Below are 21,136 nucleotides of genomic sequence, written 5' to 3' on the forward strand. Positions count from 1 at the left end.
TGTTATGACAGATTTTAGAAATGTTTAGTTCATTTTAGCTTGTACATATATTTAGTAGTTTGCTCAAACATTGTGATAACATTGTAAGTTGTGATACTATCCATGTGTATCAAGTTAACAGTTGGCTGGATCAAACACATTTTGTCCTGTACATGACAATATTTATTTGTACATTTTGCATGAGTTTTTGTGATTGTTTTTATGTGTTTTTCTTTAATATCTAAAGCTGATAATAAAGCTGTTCAACAACAACAGATTTTTCTTTGAAGTAAAGAAGCTGTTAGCAACTCTATAGAGCAACCAAAACAAGTCTCAGCAAAGAACAAGTAAGGTTACAACAAGAGGTAAGTTCTCTTAGACTGTACAGTACCTTTAGGTTGAAGAAACGTGCAGCAGATGGCTTCTGTTCCTGTGCAGCTTTGCAGATCTTGGTGTTCCTTGGCCTCAGTCGTGGGTAAAAGACAGAGGACTTCGGGGGACTCCTGCACTGCAATGGGACAATCACCGACCGCAACTGGCTATCTTCAAACAAGTGGCACTTCAGTGTTTCAGATCCTCTCGCCTGCCGCTAATAGCAACACCGCGGTTCCTGGCTGTCGAGATGGGCTTTCCTTGCATCTGGGGTCCAGCACTCTGTTGAGGCAGTTCAGGCTCGGTCAGTTCTGCTTCCTGGGAGTCCGGAGGATCTTACTGGAGCCCCTGACAAGCTTAAAAGCAACGCACACGATCTGGTGTTCCTCTCCCTGGCGTTTCGGTTCCAGCAGCGACTGCAGTGGAATTTCAACCAGCTCCGAGAGGCTGTCCGGGTGGCTTACTTTGGAGTTGATTGGTCCAACCAACTCAAGGGGAGAAGTCGTCCTTGCAGGGCTTCTCTAGTCAAAACGAAATTGGAGTTTCAGCACAGCAGCACGGCTTCACCGGGCAAACCAACGGTCCAGGAGTTGCAGCAGGCGTCTCTTCCACGTTCCTCTTTGGATTCCTTCGTCCAGTGGTCGACTCTGACTTCCAAGCCAAAAACCCTCACCTTTTATGCAGGTTTCTCCCATTAATTCCAGCCTCGCAGTCAGTCACCCAGCAGAGTGGCTGTTCTTGCCGGACAGCCAGCCGGCCAATCACCTAAGACTGCATTCCTGTCTCCCAGGATAAGCACAGGGAGGTTTTCCGGACCCTCCCTCGCTTCCTGCCCCCGCCAGACACCCTGGAGCCAGAGGCGGGCTTCACTCGTGAATCCCGCCAAAGACAAAATGAACAAAGGGACCAAACCTGGTTTGGCGTGCAGAGTAAATCTCAAGAAGGACCTTTCCACAAAGAAATGGGGAAAAAATAAGACTGGGCCATTTTGACAAAAATGGCACCCTTGGGTGCCTTACTGCAGCTGCGAACGCAGCCCGCGGTAAATGCTTTCCACACTAGTTAAAAGTAAACCACTGCTACCAGCCATTCATTGAGGAAAGGGTAACATAAAAATGTTACATGAGAAACTAGACAAAGGGGATATTAAGTAACCCCTCCAGCACCCTATTGTAAGATAGTGTGTGCTGGGTCTAGAAAGTTACAAGTGTAAGTAAAGTCAATTTATGATATGATATGGCATTTATAACACGCCTATACAATAGTGTTTCAAGGCACAACGAGGCAAGGGAAGGGAACAAAGGGAGTACAAACAACGATCCTACTAAGCCAGGTGTCATTCAGATCGCGCAAGTGCGTGGGCAGGGGGCAGGGACAGTGCAGTACATGGGAATAGATAATAATAAGTAAAGTAACGGCCAGCATGTGGCAAGTGCATGGGTAAGTGCAGACAGCAGGTGTCAAGGGCTAGTAGGGGGACTGTAGGGCTACAGAAACAGTCCCCAAGTGCGGGGGTTGCCAGGCAGGCAGTGCAGGTGTGTGACGCTGGAGGGGGAGGGAACTGGGCCCGAGATCAGAGGGTTTCCAGGTAGCCATTGCAGTTCAGGTTATAGCTAGAAGGTCAGCAGAGGAGAGGAGGAGAAAAAGCAGAAGCAAAGAGAAAGGTTTTGAGGTGCTTCCGGAACCAGAGATGGTTCTCCTCAAGTTTAAGGGAGGCTGTTCCAGAGGGAGGCACCAGCCGAGTAAAGAGCTCTACCACCAACTTGTTGCTTGGAGAAGCGACTGACCCTGAGGGAGTTGGAGGCGGATGAGCGAAGAGCTCGAGAAGGAAGATATTTACGAAGAGAGAGTTGGAGGTATTGAGGCCCTAGGCCCCAAAAGGCCTTGTGGACGATGCAGAGAGTTTTGAACTTAATCCTCGCAGCAACTGGGAGCCAGTGTAGAGATTTCAGTCCTGGAGAGATAAGATTCCTGGGCTTGAGGCCAAGGACAAGTCTCGCAGTCGTGTTCTGGATGAGTTGCAGAGGGCGAAGAGTAGAGGTAAGCAGATTTAGAAAGAGGCTGTTGTAGTAATCCAGCCTTGAGAGAACCAGGGCTCTGAAGACAGTGAGCTTCTGGGGGAAAGAGAGAAAAGGAAGAATACCTCTGAGGAGGTGCAGTTGGTAGTGTGACTTCTTAGAGACATCAGAGATGTGAGGAGAGAAGGAGTGTGTGGAGTCGAAGATGACTCCGAGGTTTTTAGCTTTGCAGGTGGGAGCAGGAAGAGGGCCAAGAGAGGCTGGCCAGAGAGCTACAGGAAAGGAGGGAGCGGGTGTGCCGATGAGGAGAATCTCAGTCTTACTGGTATTAAGGCAGAGGTCATTGGCGGAACCCCACTCCTGGATAGCAGACAGACAGTCAGAGACGAGGGAAGTAGAGGAGGAGGCCGAGGGTAGCCTGAAAATGAGCTGGGTGTCATCCGCATAGCACTGAAAGTTGGGGCAGAGAGCAGCGATGCAGTGGGCAAGGAGTGCCAGGTATTGATTGAACAGTCAGGGAGAGAGGTTGGACCCCTGGGGGACAGGTAGAGAAAAAGATAGAGGAGAGGAAGGACCCAAGTTGGACCTGAGAGGGACAGTCAGAGAGGAAAGAATTCAACCACGCCAGAGCCTGACCAGTGATACCCAGATTATCACGGAGACGGTTGAGCAGGATGGCATGGTTGACAGTGTCAAAGGCAGAAGAGAGATCAAGCAGGATGAGGACGCAAGGCGTGTTAGGGTCAAGGTTGGAGAGCAGGTCTTCACGGATGATCAGGAGAGCAGTTTCCGTGCTTCTGGCAGCTCTGAAGCCAGACTGATGGTCATGAAGACAACCAACAGATTCAGTGTGGAGATTGAGCTGGGAGATGGCCAGTTTCTCCAGGAGCTTGCCCAGGAAGGGAGTGATGGAGATTGGGCGATAGTTAGCCGGGCAGGAGTGGTCGGCAGAGGGTTTCTTATGAAGAGGGAGCACAAGGGAGTGCTTGAGTGGGGATTCACTTCACTGTTCTTGGAAACAGTCATTTATCCAAGAGTAAATATCCAAATCTTGGGAAATCTAAAAAGACTTCCCTGTGCCACTGCAATGAAGGTGCTGTGTGACACAATGTAAAAAGATGATGCCTATGGAGTTTGTCAGACTCCACAACCAAAAGAAACAGAGTTCAAAATCACACTAAAATACATGAGAGAGTGGGAAAAAGGGTCTCTCTCTCCAGGTTAAAAATTCTAGTCCTCAACATCCAGCAAAGTTGCTGGGGGTTTCTAAGGTAGAGAGGAATTAGCACATTTCTGAGAATTTTCCCTAACAACATTTTATTAAAACTACTAGACCATCCGTCCCAGGAGGATAGCTCAGGGGCAACGTGCTCGACTTGGAAACAAAATGACACGGAGCAACACAGGTTCGATCCCTGGGTCCGCGCTTAGAAACCTCTGGGTATTAAGCGCGTTATAAATAACCTATCATATCATATCATGATACTTTGAGGTCGAAAACATTCTGATCATCAGAACATACCTTAATTCATCCAACAGTTTGGATATGAAGTTGGATTCCTTGTCATTAAGGACTTCCTTATGAATTCCCATCCGAAAGAAGGGGACCAGATGTTTAACAATGTTCTGTGTGACATTATACTGTATAGGAATGCTTCAGCAGATCACATAGCATAGTCCAATACAACTAGCATATAGAGTTTTGCTTTCTCAGATGGTTCTAAGAGGTCTTATAATAGCCAACCCAATTCAAGTAAATTGCACCTCAGTAACTGGGAGTAGCTGTAGATGTGCTTTTGGAACATTTGCGGCTGATGTTTCCTTGTACATTGGATATTAAGCACAATATCTCTTAAGGTGCCGGTTGACACCTGGCCAAAATAAAACGTGTTTTGTGTTTGATCCAAACTAAGAAATGCGCCTGTCAGATGGCAGGAAGCTAAGTCAATCTCAGCCCTCCTAAATTGTTGGGAACTAATAACAGATAACTGTTCAGTATTTCTTTATTTCTTTATAATTCATATAGCGCAGCCACTGACCCGGAGACTTAAGGGTGCTAACCAGAGAAAACGTAGACATAAAACAGATACACGCGGTACATAACCAGAAGCAAAAGAAATCAGCGGGATCACAGGTCTAAGTGGAAGAGTTTAATTAAACAGGAGGGTTTTCAGGCCCTTTCTGAATACTCTGATGGAGGTTTCTTCTCTTAATTTGATAGGCAGTCTATTCCAGGAGATAGGTGCCAACAAACAGAAGGCTCCGATATTTGCCTGAGCCCACCTACAGGCAGGAATGTTTAGCAGAGAGCCCTTATTAGATCTCAGGCCGTATTTAGGTACCAGCTCATCCCTGAGTTAACTTGGGCTGGCATTATTCAAGCAATTGAATGAAATCACCATTAGCCAGAAGGGAATTCTTTCTTTAATTGGAAGCCAATGTCGGAGAAGTCTGGACTTTAGGTCTAGCATAGCTGTCTACGTCCCGTGATTTTCTCTAAAGCCAGATTGTCTCTGGTTCAGAATGTCGACAGATCCAAGGTGTGCGAGCACTTGAGTGTACGCAACCCTATCAAAGATTTTTAACAGGAACATGGAGTTCGAGATAGGACATTAGTTAAAGGGATCACTGGGTGAAAGACCAGTTTTTTTCAGCAACGGTGTAACCCATGATTGCTTGATACAGGCTGGCACCGAACAGTCTCTAAAGGAGGAATTTACAAACCTACAGAGAGTTGGGATCAAGGAGGCAGGGCATGCCTTGATCGCTAGTGCAGGGCATACATCACACCTTGCAATTAAATGGTTTGAGCTCCTCTATGAGCATAGTGAGGTCAGCCTCACAGATGGGTTTGAAAGAGAAAAACTCACCTACTTTCCAAGTTTTAGGAGTCGGGGTAACGGTATAATAGTCATTTTGTGTTAAGGTTTTCTTTGATATCAGAATACCATCTTTAATTTTTCTAAGTTTGGCATCCCTGGCGTCCTGGACCAGATTACGCTACTTAGCGTCTCTGGTGATTGTATCCTTGTTATTGTTCTTTGTTGTTTCCAGTTCTTTAAAAACTTTAAAAAGTTCCTTGGGCTGAGACTGGGCTTTGGAAATCCGGTCATCAAGATAGGTTATTTTAGCCAAAATAACAGCCTTATTATAGTTTCTTACAAGTATATTATAGGTTTCTTTATCGTATTCCAAAAGTGACTTTTTCCAAGCGTAAAGTGCATCTCCTTTCAGGTTCTGATCAGACCCAGTTATACCATGAACAAGAACAATGCGGAGTCATTTCATTCGGTTGTTGCAAAATTGGAGTCAATAGTTAGATCATCTTCACTGGGATGGAGACCAGTATTACCTGAGGTGTGGAACCTATGAACCCAATAGTGTGACCAAGCAATGACAAACACAAGACTCAAGATCAGTGGTAAAGAAGAATTTCTATTACCTTTGCAGGGGATGAAGAAACACCTATAGGTCCAAGGGCAAGAACTTGTAAATCTTCTAAATCAAAGCAGCACACAGGGTGACACCCTCAATAGTTATAACACAAAAGTAACATTCTTAACCTAAGCTAATGAGTCCTTGCCTCTCTATGAGACACCCTATCCTACATAATGTAGTCTCAAAAGGAACGCAAAAGAAAAAGTTCCAATGCCTATTCTTAATAAGCCCTAAGCTAATAACCATCACAGATGGCTTAAAGAAACTCCAACTCCCAAGGACAGTTCAACGGTTTTATTGTGCTATTTGGTAGGGCATAGGGTCATTCCCTTGTCTAGGTGCAGTGTTTTCCACCCTAGCCCACATATCCATACACCTGGGTTAGTATACAGAGATTATTGACCCTTACTATGTACTGGCAGATAGCGGCCAATGAGGACAATGTAAGCTCCTTGGGACTTTCTAGGCTAGACCTACACTATCAATGTTGTTAATATCTACAGATATTACAGGGCCCAGACTTCCAGATACTCTGCACTGCTGTCTCCTTCCTCTAACACCCTGATGTTCCCTCTCTCTATCTCCGATTACTCTTCTACTTTCAAAACTTCCCCTGCGTCTCACTTCTTCAATCTTCTCCCTACATCTCCTTCCTTTGTCCATCTGATGTCTCTCACCCACTTTGTATTACCTGCCTCCACCCTCATTGTTACTACTCCCTCTACCCCACTACTATACCCTCTGACACACTACTACCAGTCCAAATTCTACTCAGTCAGCCTCATTTGACTCCAACACTCACTTTCAGATCACTTTGTAAACTCCCTCTAACACTCTTTCTCACCTACCTTGCACAGACACTCACCGCACATTACCAATCACCAACCAATACCTCACCTGTTCTTCAATTCGCCTCCACACTCCAATCCATCGTCTTTCCTCTTGCTGGTCTCTTGGTCCGCCAACTTCACTTCCCCATACCTCACCAGAACAAGCCACACTTTCCCGTTGACCCTTTGATCTTCACCATCCTTCCATTGGATTACTGGCCCAGACTTATCTTGCCCTGACTTCCCTTCCCGTTAGGTGTTACAATCATCGTAGTTTTTCTTGCGCTGGGCTGCCATGCTGCAACAATGGAGGACCACATTGCAGAGTGCCTGAGTTCGTGCAAGGGAACTGTGGTGCAGCAATTCTCAAGGAAGTGCGAGACTTTTAGGGGAACATTGTTTGCGTGAAATCGGTCTGGCGCAGCAGCTCGGGCTCCATGTCCGACAGTGCTGGGGAGTGGGACACAGTTGTCTGATGGCCATGTAAGGTCTGTTTCTCTGTTCACTGGCTCACTATCCTTACTGTTTCTGGGGTTCAGATGACTGTCGGTAGTTAGCTGATTTGTTGCAGTTCTGTGGGTGGTCAATCCGTACAGCTGCCATCTCACTTCTGGTTGTACAAGAGAAAAAGTTATTCCCTTAAGTGCACATACTAGACTATACATCATCAGGCTTTGGATAGCAGGGCTATGCCTCCTAAATTGCACATACAACAGCCTACTGGTCACACAGACAGAAGGGCTATCCCAAAAATATGCTGCACCATACAGAGTAAGGCTTTAGACAGCAAGCTAGACTCCTAAAGTGCCAATACTAAATACCAGGTCTCCACACACAGCATGCTGACAAAGACCATTGTATAACACTCACCTGGCACAAATCTACACAAATGACCAATAAGGAATTTATTTCATTGTGCATTTGTAAGGCGCTTATACATAAAGTGAATTGGGTTTCAAAGCGCCCACAGGGCAACAGGGAGGGTACATGTGAGTGAAAGGCATAACAATGACAGAGCGAGGCGGTCCTACTAGGCCATGTGAGCATTCATACGTGCAAGTGCAGAGAGAGAGGTGGTAAAGGGGTAAGTGCTAGGAATAACAAGGAGGGAAGTGCTAAGGAGTAAGTTGCAAACTGTTAAGTGACTGGCGATCATTTAGTGAGTGGTCGACTGCCAATAAATAAGTACAGGCCTTGGATGGACAATGGGCGCCTAAGTTAAGTCCTGGGAATGGGCGGAGGCTGAAAGCGATTGGGGGTGCGAGGGCAGGACCCAGGTGGACACATAAGGGCCCCGATCACCAATCTCAGTGACTGTGGGATTTAGCAAAGGAGGGAGGGTGGAAGGAGGTGGTGAAAAAGAAAGTCTTGAGCATCATCTGGAATTTGAGGAGATCCGGCTCAAGGCGAAGAGGAAGGGGGAGGCTGTTCCATAAGAGGAAGCCAGCCGAGGAAAGAGATCATCCACCCGCTTGCTGTTTAGCAATCGCTTGACACGCAGAGAGTTGGTGCCGGAGGAGCGTAAAGATCGAGAGGGAGTGTATTTAGTGAGGGCCAGTTGTAGATAGCCTGGTCCCTGGCCCCAGACGGCCTTATGGGGAGCCAGTGGAGGGATTTTTAGGGCTGGAGAGATGTGGTCCCTGGGCTTTGAGGCCAAGGATACGTCTTGCAGCCCTATTCTGGATTAGCTGGAGGGGACGCAGAGAGGAAGAGGGTCGATTAAGGAAGAGGATGTTGCAGTAGTCATGCCTAGAGAGTACCAGATCTTAGATTGAGCTTCTGGGGAAAAGTGAGGAAATGAAGGATTCCTTTGAGGGGGTGGATTTGAAAGTGGCCCTTATTGGCAAGGTCCTGGATGTGAGGAAGAAAAGAGGAGTCAAAGATGATGCTAAGGTTTTTGGCTTCAGATGAAGGAGAAGGGGGAGAACACAGAGGGTGGCTAGAGTGAGAGGAAGAAAGAGGGGGCAGGAGTTCCAATGGGAAGGATCTCAGTCTTGCTGGCATTGAGGAAGAGATAATTGGAGGCACACTGGGACTGGATGGCAGATGGGCAGTAAGGAATGATGGAGGAGGTAAGGAGAGGATCAGAGGGAAGTTTGAAGAAGAGTTGTGTGTCATCTGCATAACACTGGAAGTGAGCGGAGTAGGTGGAAATTATGTGTGCAAGCAGGGCAAGTTGGGAGAAAGGTTTGACGCCACAGGTGGAGATAGAGGTAGGAGAGGAGAAAGATCCCAGGATAACCTGGGAGGGACAGTCAGTGAGGAAGGAGGTAAGCCAGTCCAGTGCTCACTCTGAGATATCGAAGGTATTGTAGAGCCGTTTTGAGGATGGAGTGTTTAACCATGTCATAAGCAGAGGAGAGATCAAGTAGAATGAGAACAGCAGAGAGTTACAATCAAGAGATGAAAGCAGTTCTTTACGGGTGTTCAGAAGAGCCGTTTCCGTGCCTCTGGATGCTCGGAATCGTGTAGGCAACCAACAAGCTCTGTATGCTGGGTCAGTTGGGAGAAGACAAGCTTCGCCAAACGTTTCCCCAAGGAAGGGTGTGATCGAGATGGGGCGGTAGTTAGCTGGAGAGGAGGGGTCTGCACAAGGTTTTCTAAGGAGGGGGGAGCACAAGAGAGTGCTCGAGGGAAGAGGGGAAGACACAGTAGCAAAAGAGTGATTGCAGAAATCAGCAAGTGTAGGGACAAGAAAGCCAATATTGTCCTTAATAGTTCTGGAAGAACAGGGGGGAGACCTGTTTGGAGGAGACCTTCATAGAGCAGATGACTCTAGTGACCTCATCAGATGTGATAGGAGAGGAGGAGAGAAGGAGGAGAGAAAGGCAGAGGGGGGATGTGAAGCCATAGGTGACTGGAGGTTTGGGGAAGGAGAAGCGAGGGTGCTCAGGATGTCCTGAATTATTGCCGTGAAGTGTGTGGCCAATGCATTGTAGAGGGCCTGGGAGGGAAGAAGAGAGGTGGAGACTGCAAAAGGGCTGGCTAGTTCCTTGCAGATTTTAAAGAGTTCAGCCGTGTTGTTGGATACCCCAGAGACGCAAGCCTGGATATGGGCCCTTTTCTTGGAGCAAATATTGAGTCAGTATTGCCTTTGGAGCAGGCGACAGGACAGCTTGTCAGAGGGTGAGCCTGAGGTCTGCAACTTCTGTTCCGCAGCTCTGCACTTGTGTTTCGGGGCTGCAAGTTCAGAGTCGTACCATGTGTTATGTAGGTGAATTTGCACAAGGGCACAGAAATATATTGAAAGAAGGATTAGGTAAGGCAAGGAAAGCAGAATGGCATAGGCACACCTAAATTCAACAGATGTTTAGGTTAGTGGAAAAAGCGATAAGTGTCCAGTCATCAATCAGAGGTATTTTTGAGGGGTGCACAAAGTTCCAGAGTCCCAAGTTCATGGGGTAACTTGCCTGGTGGCTGTTCCATGAGGTGCTGCAGGGGTAAAGGGGAGTGGCCCACCAAGTCCTCCAAGGCCTGACAGGCACAGACAGGGGCCTTAGCAAAGGGCATTGCGTGGGGGCCAGCTTTCGCCTGCTGGCGCCCACGTTTGGTTTTGTGTGAGGGCTGGCCAATGCATGAAGCAGCTGTGATGGCTGTGGAAGCACTCCTCAATACGAGGATGCGGCAGCCATGTCGGAAGAAAAACAAAATGCTCAGATTTAAACAGCCCAACTGGGCCAGCAAGGAAATATACCTTAATGGAATATAGCAGGCGACTTTAGTAGCAACAGGCAGCCTTCAGGAGATCACCCGCGTAATATAAGGGGTGGGGCACGCTTTCGCCATAAATTGCATGTTAGACAACTTCCACCACAAGCTTCTAACAGAAGGTCCTACTCATTTTCCTGGGTGTCATCTATTAACACGCTAATGGATGGTGCCTACTACTTCTTTCCTTCATAAAATGTACCCTAATTTTTCTACTACCCTTTCTACCCCACTGAGCCATAAAATCTCCTACCATGTTACACTACAACACAAAGCCCCCACACAGCCGCTGCAGGTCTAGTCATTACTACATGAACATTAATCCTTGGCCCTACCACATTCCTCCCCCACCCCACCAGCAGCTAACTAGACCCAAAGCAATGCAGTCCATCGGATCTTGTGCTATTCCCTTACATTACTAAGTATCTTCACCAATCCCATAGGAGCAGAACTACACTCAAGTCTCTGGAACCTCCGATCTGCTCCCATCAACACAGGTTTCTTATTTGACTTATCTCACTAGACCCCCTCCCACTTATCTTACCGAGCTAGTCCAGAGACGTAGCTAGGATTGCCTAACAAGTGGGGCCTGAAAATAATTTAGTTGGGCCCACTGCTGTGACTTTAACATCTGTAAATGCCCACACAGTGCTGCTGAGTGGGCATTTACAGATTTTGGGTGGGCCTTGCCCGCTCAGGCCTTAACTTGTCTAAGCCTCTGCGAGCTACACACCGTGAGGCATACAAACATGGTAGACAGGCACTAGACATATGTTTAAGGCTTGCACACACAGCAATTCCAGTATATAAGTATGCCATGTTCTTAATGCACTTCTTAGAGTCAAGGCCTGTGTACACTATCACTAAACAAAAAGAGCTTAGGCTATAGCCACTATTTGGGGCCCGAATTTATTATATACTATTTTTGCATAGAACTGCTAAATTATCACAATGCACACCTGATGCATATGGTGATGTCATATGTTAGGTCATCACTAATGAATTCAATTATGTTATCTGTGATGTCATGTGTGTTGGAATAAACAGTTTTTCATGGTACACAGTATAGTTGCCTAGCTTACCATAACTAGCAAATTTCTAGGGTTTGTAGATTTTGCACCACATCAATAATGTTCCTTCACTTGGGCTGCTTTCCACCTAAAATGGGCCCTTATCCAGAGTTCCTCCCTCTCCTGTATTTGCATATGTCAAGTATACCTTATATCTACTAAACCCAGATTATTTATCTGTTATTCCAATGTACCGAGTGCCTAGTCAGGAACCCAAATCCTCTCCCTCCAGTTAATCCTACAATCCATGTCACTATGTACATTTCTAATTCTTTTTCGTACTGGATGACCTTAGACTAGACCCGGGCTAGTTTTGAGGTGCCATCTTGCTACCCACCTCATATCTACTCTCACTTGCATGTGTGGTGGTGAAAGATCAAAATACACGGTGATCTTAAAATAAAAACGGAAGAATATGAGAATGATAAACACATCAAAAAACGCGAAATACGATAAATACACAAAACAAATTACATACAACATTTGGGTATATTCTGAATAACCACTAGAATTGTTTACTAACATGTTGGTATTTCATTCCAGATATTCAGTGCTGAATCTGTGCTTTTGGGTGAAGAATTCAAGTCTTACCTCATTTAAATCACTGATCTCATTCTCTGCTAGTGAAAAGATTGTCAGACTATGAGGCAGGTACGCAGATGGTGCATGTAACGAAGTTATGATATTTCCATGGAGAAGGAGAGTCTGCAAAATAAAAGTTGTTAAATATGTTTGAGCCACGTTATTACTGTTGACTTGTATCCAACAGGTAAGTAGCAGATTTAAAAACATCAGGTATACACTCTTTCTTAAATCCTGTACATTTTCCCAGTGTTCTATGTTGGACAACAAAATTCCACCAACATACACAAATCACAGCAAATAGCATTACAAAAAAATCCATGCAGTGCCAGAGTGCGAACATGGAGGGCAGGGGGGCATTAGCTTGGTTGGTAGCTTTATTTTTGGTATTTTGAAGAGTGATGCATGCAGAGCCAATTATTTCAGAGTGATAGGAGAGGCGAAAGAAAACAAAAAGGGGTGGTTAATGGGGGGCATTCAAGAGAAGGTAAGTGACGGAGAGTGACAGCACTCCGTTCACAGCAAGCTCAGAGGCTCCATACATGAAGGTCGGAATGTGAGAGGGTATTGAGTGCACAAGGCGGTTCTCCCGAAAACCTGTCCCATTCATCAGGTAGTTATGGGGAACTTGGGGAAGCTCACAAGAAGGAGCAAATTTAGTTATTTCCTGAAACAGAGATGTTATCTTGGAGTCTGAGGTTTGGGAGCATCTTGTTCCAGGTTTTGGGGCAGATCATGCCTAGGTAGATATCACTTCTATGGATCCCTGTAGTTCTAGCCATGCAAGGAGACCTGTGCTTGCTGGTTTTTAAATGGTAAGTACCACGCCTGAAACATAGTTAGGCCAATAAACCAGATTGCTGGTCAACTTTGTGCGGGACTTTGAATTCCTCTATTCCAGGGGGAGCCAGTGGAGTCCTTTCCGGCTTGGTGAAATGCTGGGCTTAGATTTAAGGCCTAATACCATCAGAGATGCCATATTCTTGAACATCTGTAGAAGTTTCAAAATGTGTTTGGGCAACCCTGCATACAGGACATTACAGTAGTCCTTTCAGGACAGTACAAGTGCATGGACAAACTACACTTAATGAGTTAAGTCGATGAATGGGAGGATTTCATTAAGTCGGTGTAGTTGGTAGTTGATGCTCATGGAGACTGCATTCGCTTAGGGAATGAAGGCCCATTCTGAGCTCAATAATTACCCCCAGATTCCTAATGAAAGCTTGTAGTAACACAGCCAGAAAGAGCAGCTGCAGAACTATTTATTATAGGTTGGGGTATTTATTGGTTTGGATACCACTGTGCTTCTAACAGAAACAAGATGATAAGTTGTATGCAGTAATCAGGGAAATCTGGTGGAGGCAAGGTGCCTTACACTCAATAAGAGTATAAAGGAGTAACCAATTTGTTAATGTTAATGTTAAAGGTCATTTGTACCGCGCACTATCACCACCGGAGTGGTCCCCTGGCGCTCTGGCGGCTCTGAAAGAGGGAGGGAGGGGTGGGTTAGTGGGTGGAGGCTGGAAGAGTGCAAGATTGCAGTGATGTGCTGTTGGCAGCTTCAGCCCGGTGGTTCCGTCGGCTGGGCCTGGGGTGTATGCGGCCGGTAGTCGTCGTGTGCTGATGGTCGAGTCTATGTGTGTTTTGTTTTGTTGTTGCAGTGTAGTGAAGTTCTTCCGGTTTGCTGCGCTAGAGGTTTGTGGTTGTGTTTGATTTGGAGTTTGAGAGGTGTATGCAGAGAAGGAAATGGTTCGTGGTATTGGTTAGTTGGTATCTCTATCCTGGATTGAGCCAGTTGGGCTCGTGTCATCTTACACGACGGAATGCTTGTACGCCCTGTGCCTCAGGAGGTATGTGCCCGTTTTTGCATTCGAGGCCGTTTGAGGATTTAGCTGTCCCCTCCGCCTGCTCCCTTAATAACGTTGCATGCTCCTCACCCCCCCCCCACATGATTAGCGCAGCTGCTAGTGTCCATACCTCCGATTGTGGGGTGATTAGTGGTATCTCGTCCGTTCCACAGCCCTGTGGTACCTAGTTGTGGCTGTACGGGCGGTGGGGGATGGTAAGGGTTGGCTGGAGTTGTTGCCTCCGTCTCCCTGGGTCTCGCGGGTGGACCCCTGTGTCCAGCGTCAGCCCTACTGGTGCTCGGAGTACTTCTGTCGTTCTATGGGTTTGTCAATGTCCTTTTTTTGAGTCGTTTGTCTTATTGTTGTTTCGGTTTTAGTCTCTGGTGTTGAAGAGGTAGGTTTTTAGTAGTTTTCTGAATTTAAGGTGATCTTTGGTGTTCCTTATTACTTTTGGGATGTTGTTCCAGGTTTTCGCGGCTAAGTGGTAGAAAGCGGCGCCTCCGAGTTTCTTCTTGATGTAAGGTTTTTGTTCCAATCGGATTTCGTTGGTTGATCTGAGCGGTCTCGTTGGCTTGCAGATTGTTATTTTTTTGTAGGAATTCTGCTCCTTGTCCGCTGATTGCCCTGTGCGTTATGCACATTGTTTTGAAGATGATATGCTGTTTTACTGGGAGCCAGTGTAGTGTTTTTAGGGCCGGGGTGATGTGGTCTCTTCTGGATAGTTTGAGGAGTAGTCTGGCTGCTGTGTTTTGGATCCGTTGTAACTTCTTCAGTAGGTATTCCGGTATACTGAGGTAGAGGCTGTTTGCATAGTCGATACTTGACATGATGAGGCCGACGATGGCGAGTGTTTTGTGTGTGAAGGAGAGGAAAGGTAGTATTTTTCTTGCCGTGTGGAGGAGGAAGAAGCATTTCTTGACTGTTGCGTTTATTTGCGGTTCTAAGGTTAGGGTGTTGTCCATCAGGACTCCCAGATATTTTACTACCTTAGATGGTGATGGTGCAGATCCCATTTCCGTTGGCCACGGGATGGCGGTTTCCTTCTCTTGGTCTTTGGATATGATCATGATTTCGGTTTTTCCTGGGTTGATTTTCAGGTTGTTGGCATTCATCCAGTTGAAGACTTCTTTTAGACAGGGGAAGGGGATAAGACGGGACCTGTCACTGAGCAGCAAGCTCATTGCTCAAAATGTGCATTTCAACACTTCCACTAGTCACTCTTTCATTCAAGGTGATCCTGGAGGATCAGCTAAAAATGTACAGAGACAAGTTTCAAAATGCTGACAATTTATGACCTTTAAGAAAATATTTGTTAAGATTAGTTAAATCCACCTGCTATACCGCGATAACCATGATAGGCTGTGATTTGGCAAGAAGGTTATCATACCGCCATTAAACCAATACCGTGACACCCCTATAGTTCTGTACTGGTAACAATGAAAATGTGCAAACCTTACCAAAGAGACATTTAACTTGAGAAACCAGAGGTCAGAGTTTGACCACAAAAGACTCTTTCCACATAATCATAGATTTATTTAAAAAAAAGAATTTGTATTGATTTTATGCACACCAAACAACAATACAAACCAAACATGCAGTGCAATTTACAACAATTCAATTAAACACATTTAATATTTAGTCACTGCTTCCCCAATCCAGCCCCCCTTTATGAGCCCGTTTGTTCTTCGCATTCAGTATCTGCTTCGTGTGGCATGGTTTCGCTGCCCTCGGATTCTGTTGGATCCAATACTACCGCAGACATTTCCGCTATCAGTAATTTCCATTCCACATAATCATAGATGATGAGTTACATAAATTATATCCAAGATAACGTAATTGTAAAACTCGTTTGATCCCTTCTGACCCATTATCCATACCATTTTTTTTTATTTTTTGCGATCCCGAGAAGACCACAATTTTGGATTTAAGTGCGTTTGCCTGTAAGCATACTGCAAGAATAAGCTTAGCTTCACTTGCAACCCCATAGCTGTTCAATCGAAAAATACTAGGTCATCAGCAAATGCTATCCAATGCAGTCTTAACCTACCCAATCTCACAGGAGTGTTTTTTTGCTGGTCCATATTTCATCCATATCACTAAGATATAGATTAAACAGAGCTGCAGCAATGTTACAGCCCTGCTTTACCTCTGTAAACATCGGAATCTTTCTTGTCTTGGAGCATTCCTGAGTGATCCGGATTCTATAATAGGTTTTACGATGGAGCATTGATACCATTTGTACTAAGTTCGCTGGTATTCCATATATCAAGTTTCTGCCATAAGATAGATCTAATTAAACAGTCAAACACAGAGGTCATATCTAACGATGCCATAAAGGTTGGACCCGTTTCACTGTGCTTAGCTGTCTCGAAAAGATGTGCCATTATGGTTGCATAAGTGGTGTCCACATTCTTTTACGGAAACCCACCTGAAAGCGTGACAAAATGTCAAATTGCAGCATTACACTTTCCAAATCCCTCTGAACTAAAATAGCAAACACCTTTGAAGAGGCATCCGTAAGATATATGGATCGTTAGAAGGATCGAGGGACTCACACTTTTTGAATATGGGAATTATCAAAGACTGAGACCATATACTTGGGATACAGTTAGAAACAAATATCTTATCAAACTTCATTTTTAAGACAGATGCCCACAAGATGGAATCTTTCTTTTCCATGTATCTTTTTATTAGCCTTTTCACAATTTGTACAGTTTTCTCCCGCCTCACTCCCTTCCCCCACAAATGTCCGACCATCGATGTGCGACTTTCTTTTTAAAGTCCAGTAAGTCTTAATGTCTCGATAACAATTGACCTGGTTCACGCCACCAGGTCTAGCAGTCCCATTTTCCTCGGACACCAATTTCCCCTTGCCCCTTTTTGAAAAAACCCCATGATCTGTGACCAGTCCCTCCAAAAGCTTTGCTGATCGCCTTGCAAAGAGTAGGTCACCCATTCCAATAGAGCAAAATTACAAACCTTCCCCACCCATTCACACTCGGTTGGGGGATCTTTTGCTTTGCTTTCCATTTTTGCGCCACCCCCAGAGCCCCTGCCATCATCAAGATCACATATGTTTTGCATTCTGTTCTGCATGTTAAGTCTTGCAACTGTCCCCCTATCCCCAGTAAAGACAGCCCTCTGTTCCCCCCTTTTCCCGTCAGCCCCAACGCCTCTCCTATTGCCTCCCCTATTACCTTCCAGTATTTCTGGATGTGAGGGCATTCCCACCAAATGTGGTTCCAAGTCCCCACCATTCCACATTGCCTCCAACAAAGATTTGACACTGAGGGGTAGAATTTATGCAATTTCTCTGGAGTTAAATGCCATTGTAGCATTCATGTTATCCATATCTCTTGGATTTGTAAAGATTTAGTTAATTTAGGAATATTATCCAACAACTGTTGCCAGTTCCTTGTTCCCATCTCTTGGCAGTTAACCCTCTCCCATAGAGTCAAGTATTTCCTTTCCCCCCGGAGCTTCCCCTTGTTTGATGAGTGCGTAAATGGCCCCCACTATATGTTTGTCTCCAGAGTCAGATGTTAGATATTTCTCAAAGGCAGTTGATCTTCGCGTTGCTTCCCCTTTGATGGCGTCTGCATGAACCAGTGTCTTATCTGGAAATATCGATATCTCTCTGATTCCTCCAAGCTAAAATCCTCCTTCCATTGGGAGAAAGACATAATCTTTGTTCCCCTGAACTTGTCCCAGATTTGTATGCAACCCCCCCTTCTGCCAGGCCTCAAAGCCCCTTTCCCTATCTTGGGGTGAAATTTGGGTTGTCAAAGATTGGGCTCAATGGAGAGGGGAAAGTAATAATTTGGCCCCGCCTTACCAATTAATCCCAAGCTCCCCCCCCCCCACTGTTAATATCTTACTGTGATGCATGTTTTTGGGTCGGTCTCCCTTTGGTTTCCACAGAACTTTGTCGATGTTCTTCCCTATTACTGCCCTATCCATTGCCCTCCATATCTTTTCCCGGTCGTCTCTCAACCAATCCCTCAGTATCCTATCTGGATTCCAGTATTCACACTGAAACACTCGGTATTTGAGAATGAATAATAGCAGCTTCGTGAAATGATTTTTGCATTTCCCTGGTAAGCCGTGCCCCTGCCTTTCTAAACCACGCAAACATTTAATAGCTCTGCTTGCACTGTTTAGTGTTCTAACAGATGTACGCCTTTTTTTATGATCTTGTCAGGATTGCTAATGGATTTATAGCCTCCTGATACTGAGCATGGGAGACAGCGCAGAAAAACGCACAGTGTGTGTTTAAACCACCCACTTGAACTAGGGCAATCATTATCCCTCTTCTTGCATTGCAGCCACTTGCCATCAGAGTGGGGTAAGCATAACTTTTTTGATATGTGTCACCCCCCTCCTCTCTTCTTTGATTATTCATTTTGTGGAGAGTACAGCCCTTAAACGGGAATTTATGTAGACCAATGTGGTGTTAAATATGTTGATAAAGAAACTCTTTGGTGAAAGATATTTTATCCTTTTCCTACAGGACTCTTGCACATCAGTGCTAAACTCTTGCACATCAGTGCTAAGCGACTGTCCCAGTTGTGACACGTGTGTTAAATAAGTACAAAAGACACGAGGTCCCGAGTGGTAGTTGGCACACCTAGGTCTGGGACCAATATGTAATGTGTTTTTACATCACCAAAGTACGTTTTGAAACACCCTGCCACAGGTTGTGGAGAGTGGTGTGACATTGAATATCTAATGCACTTTTTTTGCAACTGAAAGCGTAGGTTCTCGAGTTATTGAAAGTCATTTTAATGACATGACATGTAATAATGATATGCTTGATGAAATATAGCCATGTTCTCTTTCCTTGTTCCCTTTCCCTCTTTCCCCTCTCTCCCCCATCATACCCCCTCCTTTTTTGTTCACCCTATGTATTCTGGGTTTTCAGGGCTAGGCTTTTTGACTCACCTAGCTCTTGCTCACAAGTTAAATGTGATACATGTGACCTGTTGAGAGTTTCTTTAGACAGGAACAGTAATTTGGCCTTGTTCTGAATACTCTTGACTGGAGAAGTATTCGTAGAGTCTATGTTACTACTGAGCACTGAATTAAATAAAAGAGCTAAATTTAGAATAGCTTGCTTACGTTGCCCCGATGCTATATCTCTTGTCGCAGTGACGCCTGTGCATTCATGTTTGTCTGTGTAATATGGTTTTAATATTAGTATCGCGAGTGCGTTGAGATGCACATTTTGTAATGTGTATTAATGTCTATGAATTCGCTTGAACCCTTGCAATAATTGAGGCCTGCACTGATATGTGGTATGTGTTTTTACATATTTTTTGTAGAAAGTGGTTATGCTGATCAACTCTGGGGTATAAAGTCTTTGTTGACCTTTTGAAGGAATCGCGTCCTGAAGATGGCCTAGGAAAAGAGAGATCTAAGACACTACAGATAGTGTCTGAAACATAAAACCGGCTGAAACATGTCGACATCTATCTGCAATACCCTCATGATTTAACTGTGTGATTCATATACAAACAAGTATTTTGTGTTTGTTTGCACCCCCATGTTCCATGAGTACTTTTGCACCTTGTTTTGTCATAGTGAAACAAGTTTTTTTTTTTAACAAACTATGTCTTGTTTAATGGTTTAATTGTGTAATGTTGTTTGTAGGGCATTTGTCGCCCCCTGCTTTTATCCACACAAATATTAAAAGTGAATTCATTTTTTCTAATTAAGTGCCTGCATTGGGTTCATGATGTCCTTTAGTAGTAAGATGGGATGTGTCTAGTCTGTAAGCGTTACGCTGACACATTAGGGCAACGGAAAGAGGGGTAATCAGACTCACTCTCTGTTATTTCTCCTATCTGAGCTGCCATGAAATATACGTTTAGGTCCGGTTCTCCCATCCCTCCTCTATTTCTCGGTTTCATCATCACTCTTCTGGCTATCCTTGGTTTTTTATTGTTCCAGATAAATCTTCCCGTGTATTTTTGGACTGCATGAAAAAAGGAGGCTGGGACTTGGATTGGGAGAGTCATGAAGTAATACAACAACTGTGGAAGTATTACCATCTTAAGCACGTTATCCTGCCCATCCAGGTGATCATTAGTGGACCCTACTCCACCAGCTTGTTTCGATTGCTTCTAGCAGGGGCGTATAATTGACCCCAGTTAGTTCTTCTACTGTTTTAGTCAACTTTCTACCAAGATACGTTCCATACTCCTTGACCCACTTATATTGAAAACTGCCCTTTAGCCCCTCCTCTGTCTCTCTTGGTAATGTACGGTTCAATATTTATGTTTTTTGGGGATTTATTTTTAACCCTGCTACCATCCCGAAGCTTTTTGTCTCTCTCTCTCTCTCTCTCCATTGCGCTCAAGGATCCCTCTGGTTCCCTCAGCATCATTAGCATATCGGCCGCAATGGCGGCTACCTTATGAACCCTTCCCGCAAATGTTATCCCCTCGATATCACCATTCACTCTTATTGCATTCAATAGTGGCTCAAAATAAGTAGCGGAAAGCAAGGGGGAGGGGCAGCCCTGCTTCATTCCCCTATGGAGCCTGATGATAGGTGGCCATTGATTGCCAACCTTAGCAACGGTTTCTGATAGTTGGCCCCAACCATTGTTAGGAATTTCTCCCCAAAGCCCATTTTCCTCATTTTTATGAACAAGAACTGCCACTCAACCCTGTCGAAAGCCTTTTCCGCGTCCAAGGCTACTAAGATTGCTGGGATTCTTTTCTTGTTGATCTTTTCTATAAGGTGAGCTATCCTCCTAGTGTTATAACTAGTTTGCCTGCCCCTGATAAACCCTGACTGATCTGGACTAATTATGCTTGGAAGAATTTGATCCAGACGGTTTGCCAAGACTTTTGTAAGGATTTTCACGTTAATTAAAGATATTGGCCTGTAAGAGCCACAGTCCGTCAGATCTTTTCCTTCTTTGGGGAGAAGGACAACCATTGCCTCTTCCATAATAGCTGTTATTCTCCCCTCTTCCCCCATTTCATTGAAGAGTGGGAACAAGTATGGAATCAAAGTTTCCCTAAACGTTTTTATCAAATTCTGTGTTAAATCCATCCGGTCCCAGGGACTTTTTGTTGGCCAGGGGCATAACGACCCTCTGCACTTCATCCGAAGTAATGTCTAGATCTAATATTTATTTTTCCTGACTTGTAATTTGTGCCACATCCCTGACTTTTAAGTATTCCCGTCGACTCTGTTCTGTAGGGTTTGCAGAGCTGTATAGCACTGTATAAAACCTCAAGAACTCCTGAACAATATCGTTGGTGTCAATGCTAAATCCCCCC

The 21,136-nt window shown here is 45.0% G+C and overlaps 1 protein-coding gene across 3 annotated transcripts in view; it reads right to left on the bottom strand.

Moving 5' to 3' along the window:
• Nucleotides 1-21,136, bottom strand: part of CEP97 (centrosomal protein 97) — a 1,492,335-nt gene that overhangs the window by 826,818 nt on the left and 644,381 nt on the right. For all 3 annotated transcript variants that reach the window (XM_069637315.1, XM_069637314.1, XM_069637316.1), the window contains one exon: nucleotides 12,007-12,120. In XM_069637315.1, coding sequence (XP_069493416.1) covers nucleotides 12,007-12,120 — 114 coding nt within the window. The remainder of the gene's footprint in view (nucleotides 1-12,006; nucleotides 12,121-21,136) is intronic.

The sequence above is a fragment of the Ambystoma mexicanum genome, chromosome 7p (assembly GCF_040938575.1).
Source record: "Ambystoma mexicanum isolate Mex_15411 chromosome 7p, UKY_AmexF1_1, whole genome shotgun sequence".
Lineage (NCBI taxonomy): Eukaryota > Metazoa > Chordata > Amphibia > Caudata > Ambystomatidae > Ambystoma > Ambystoma mexicanum.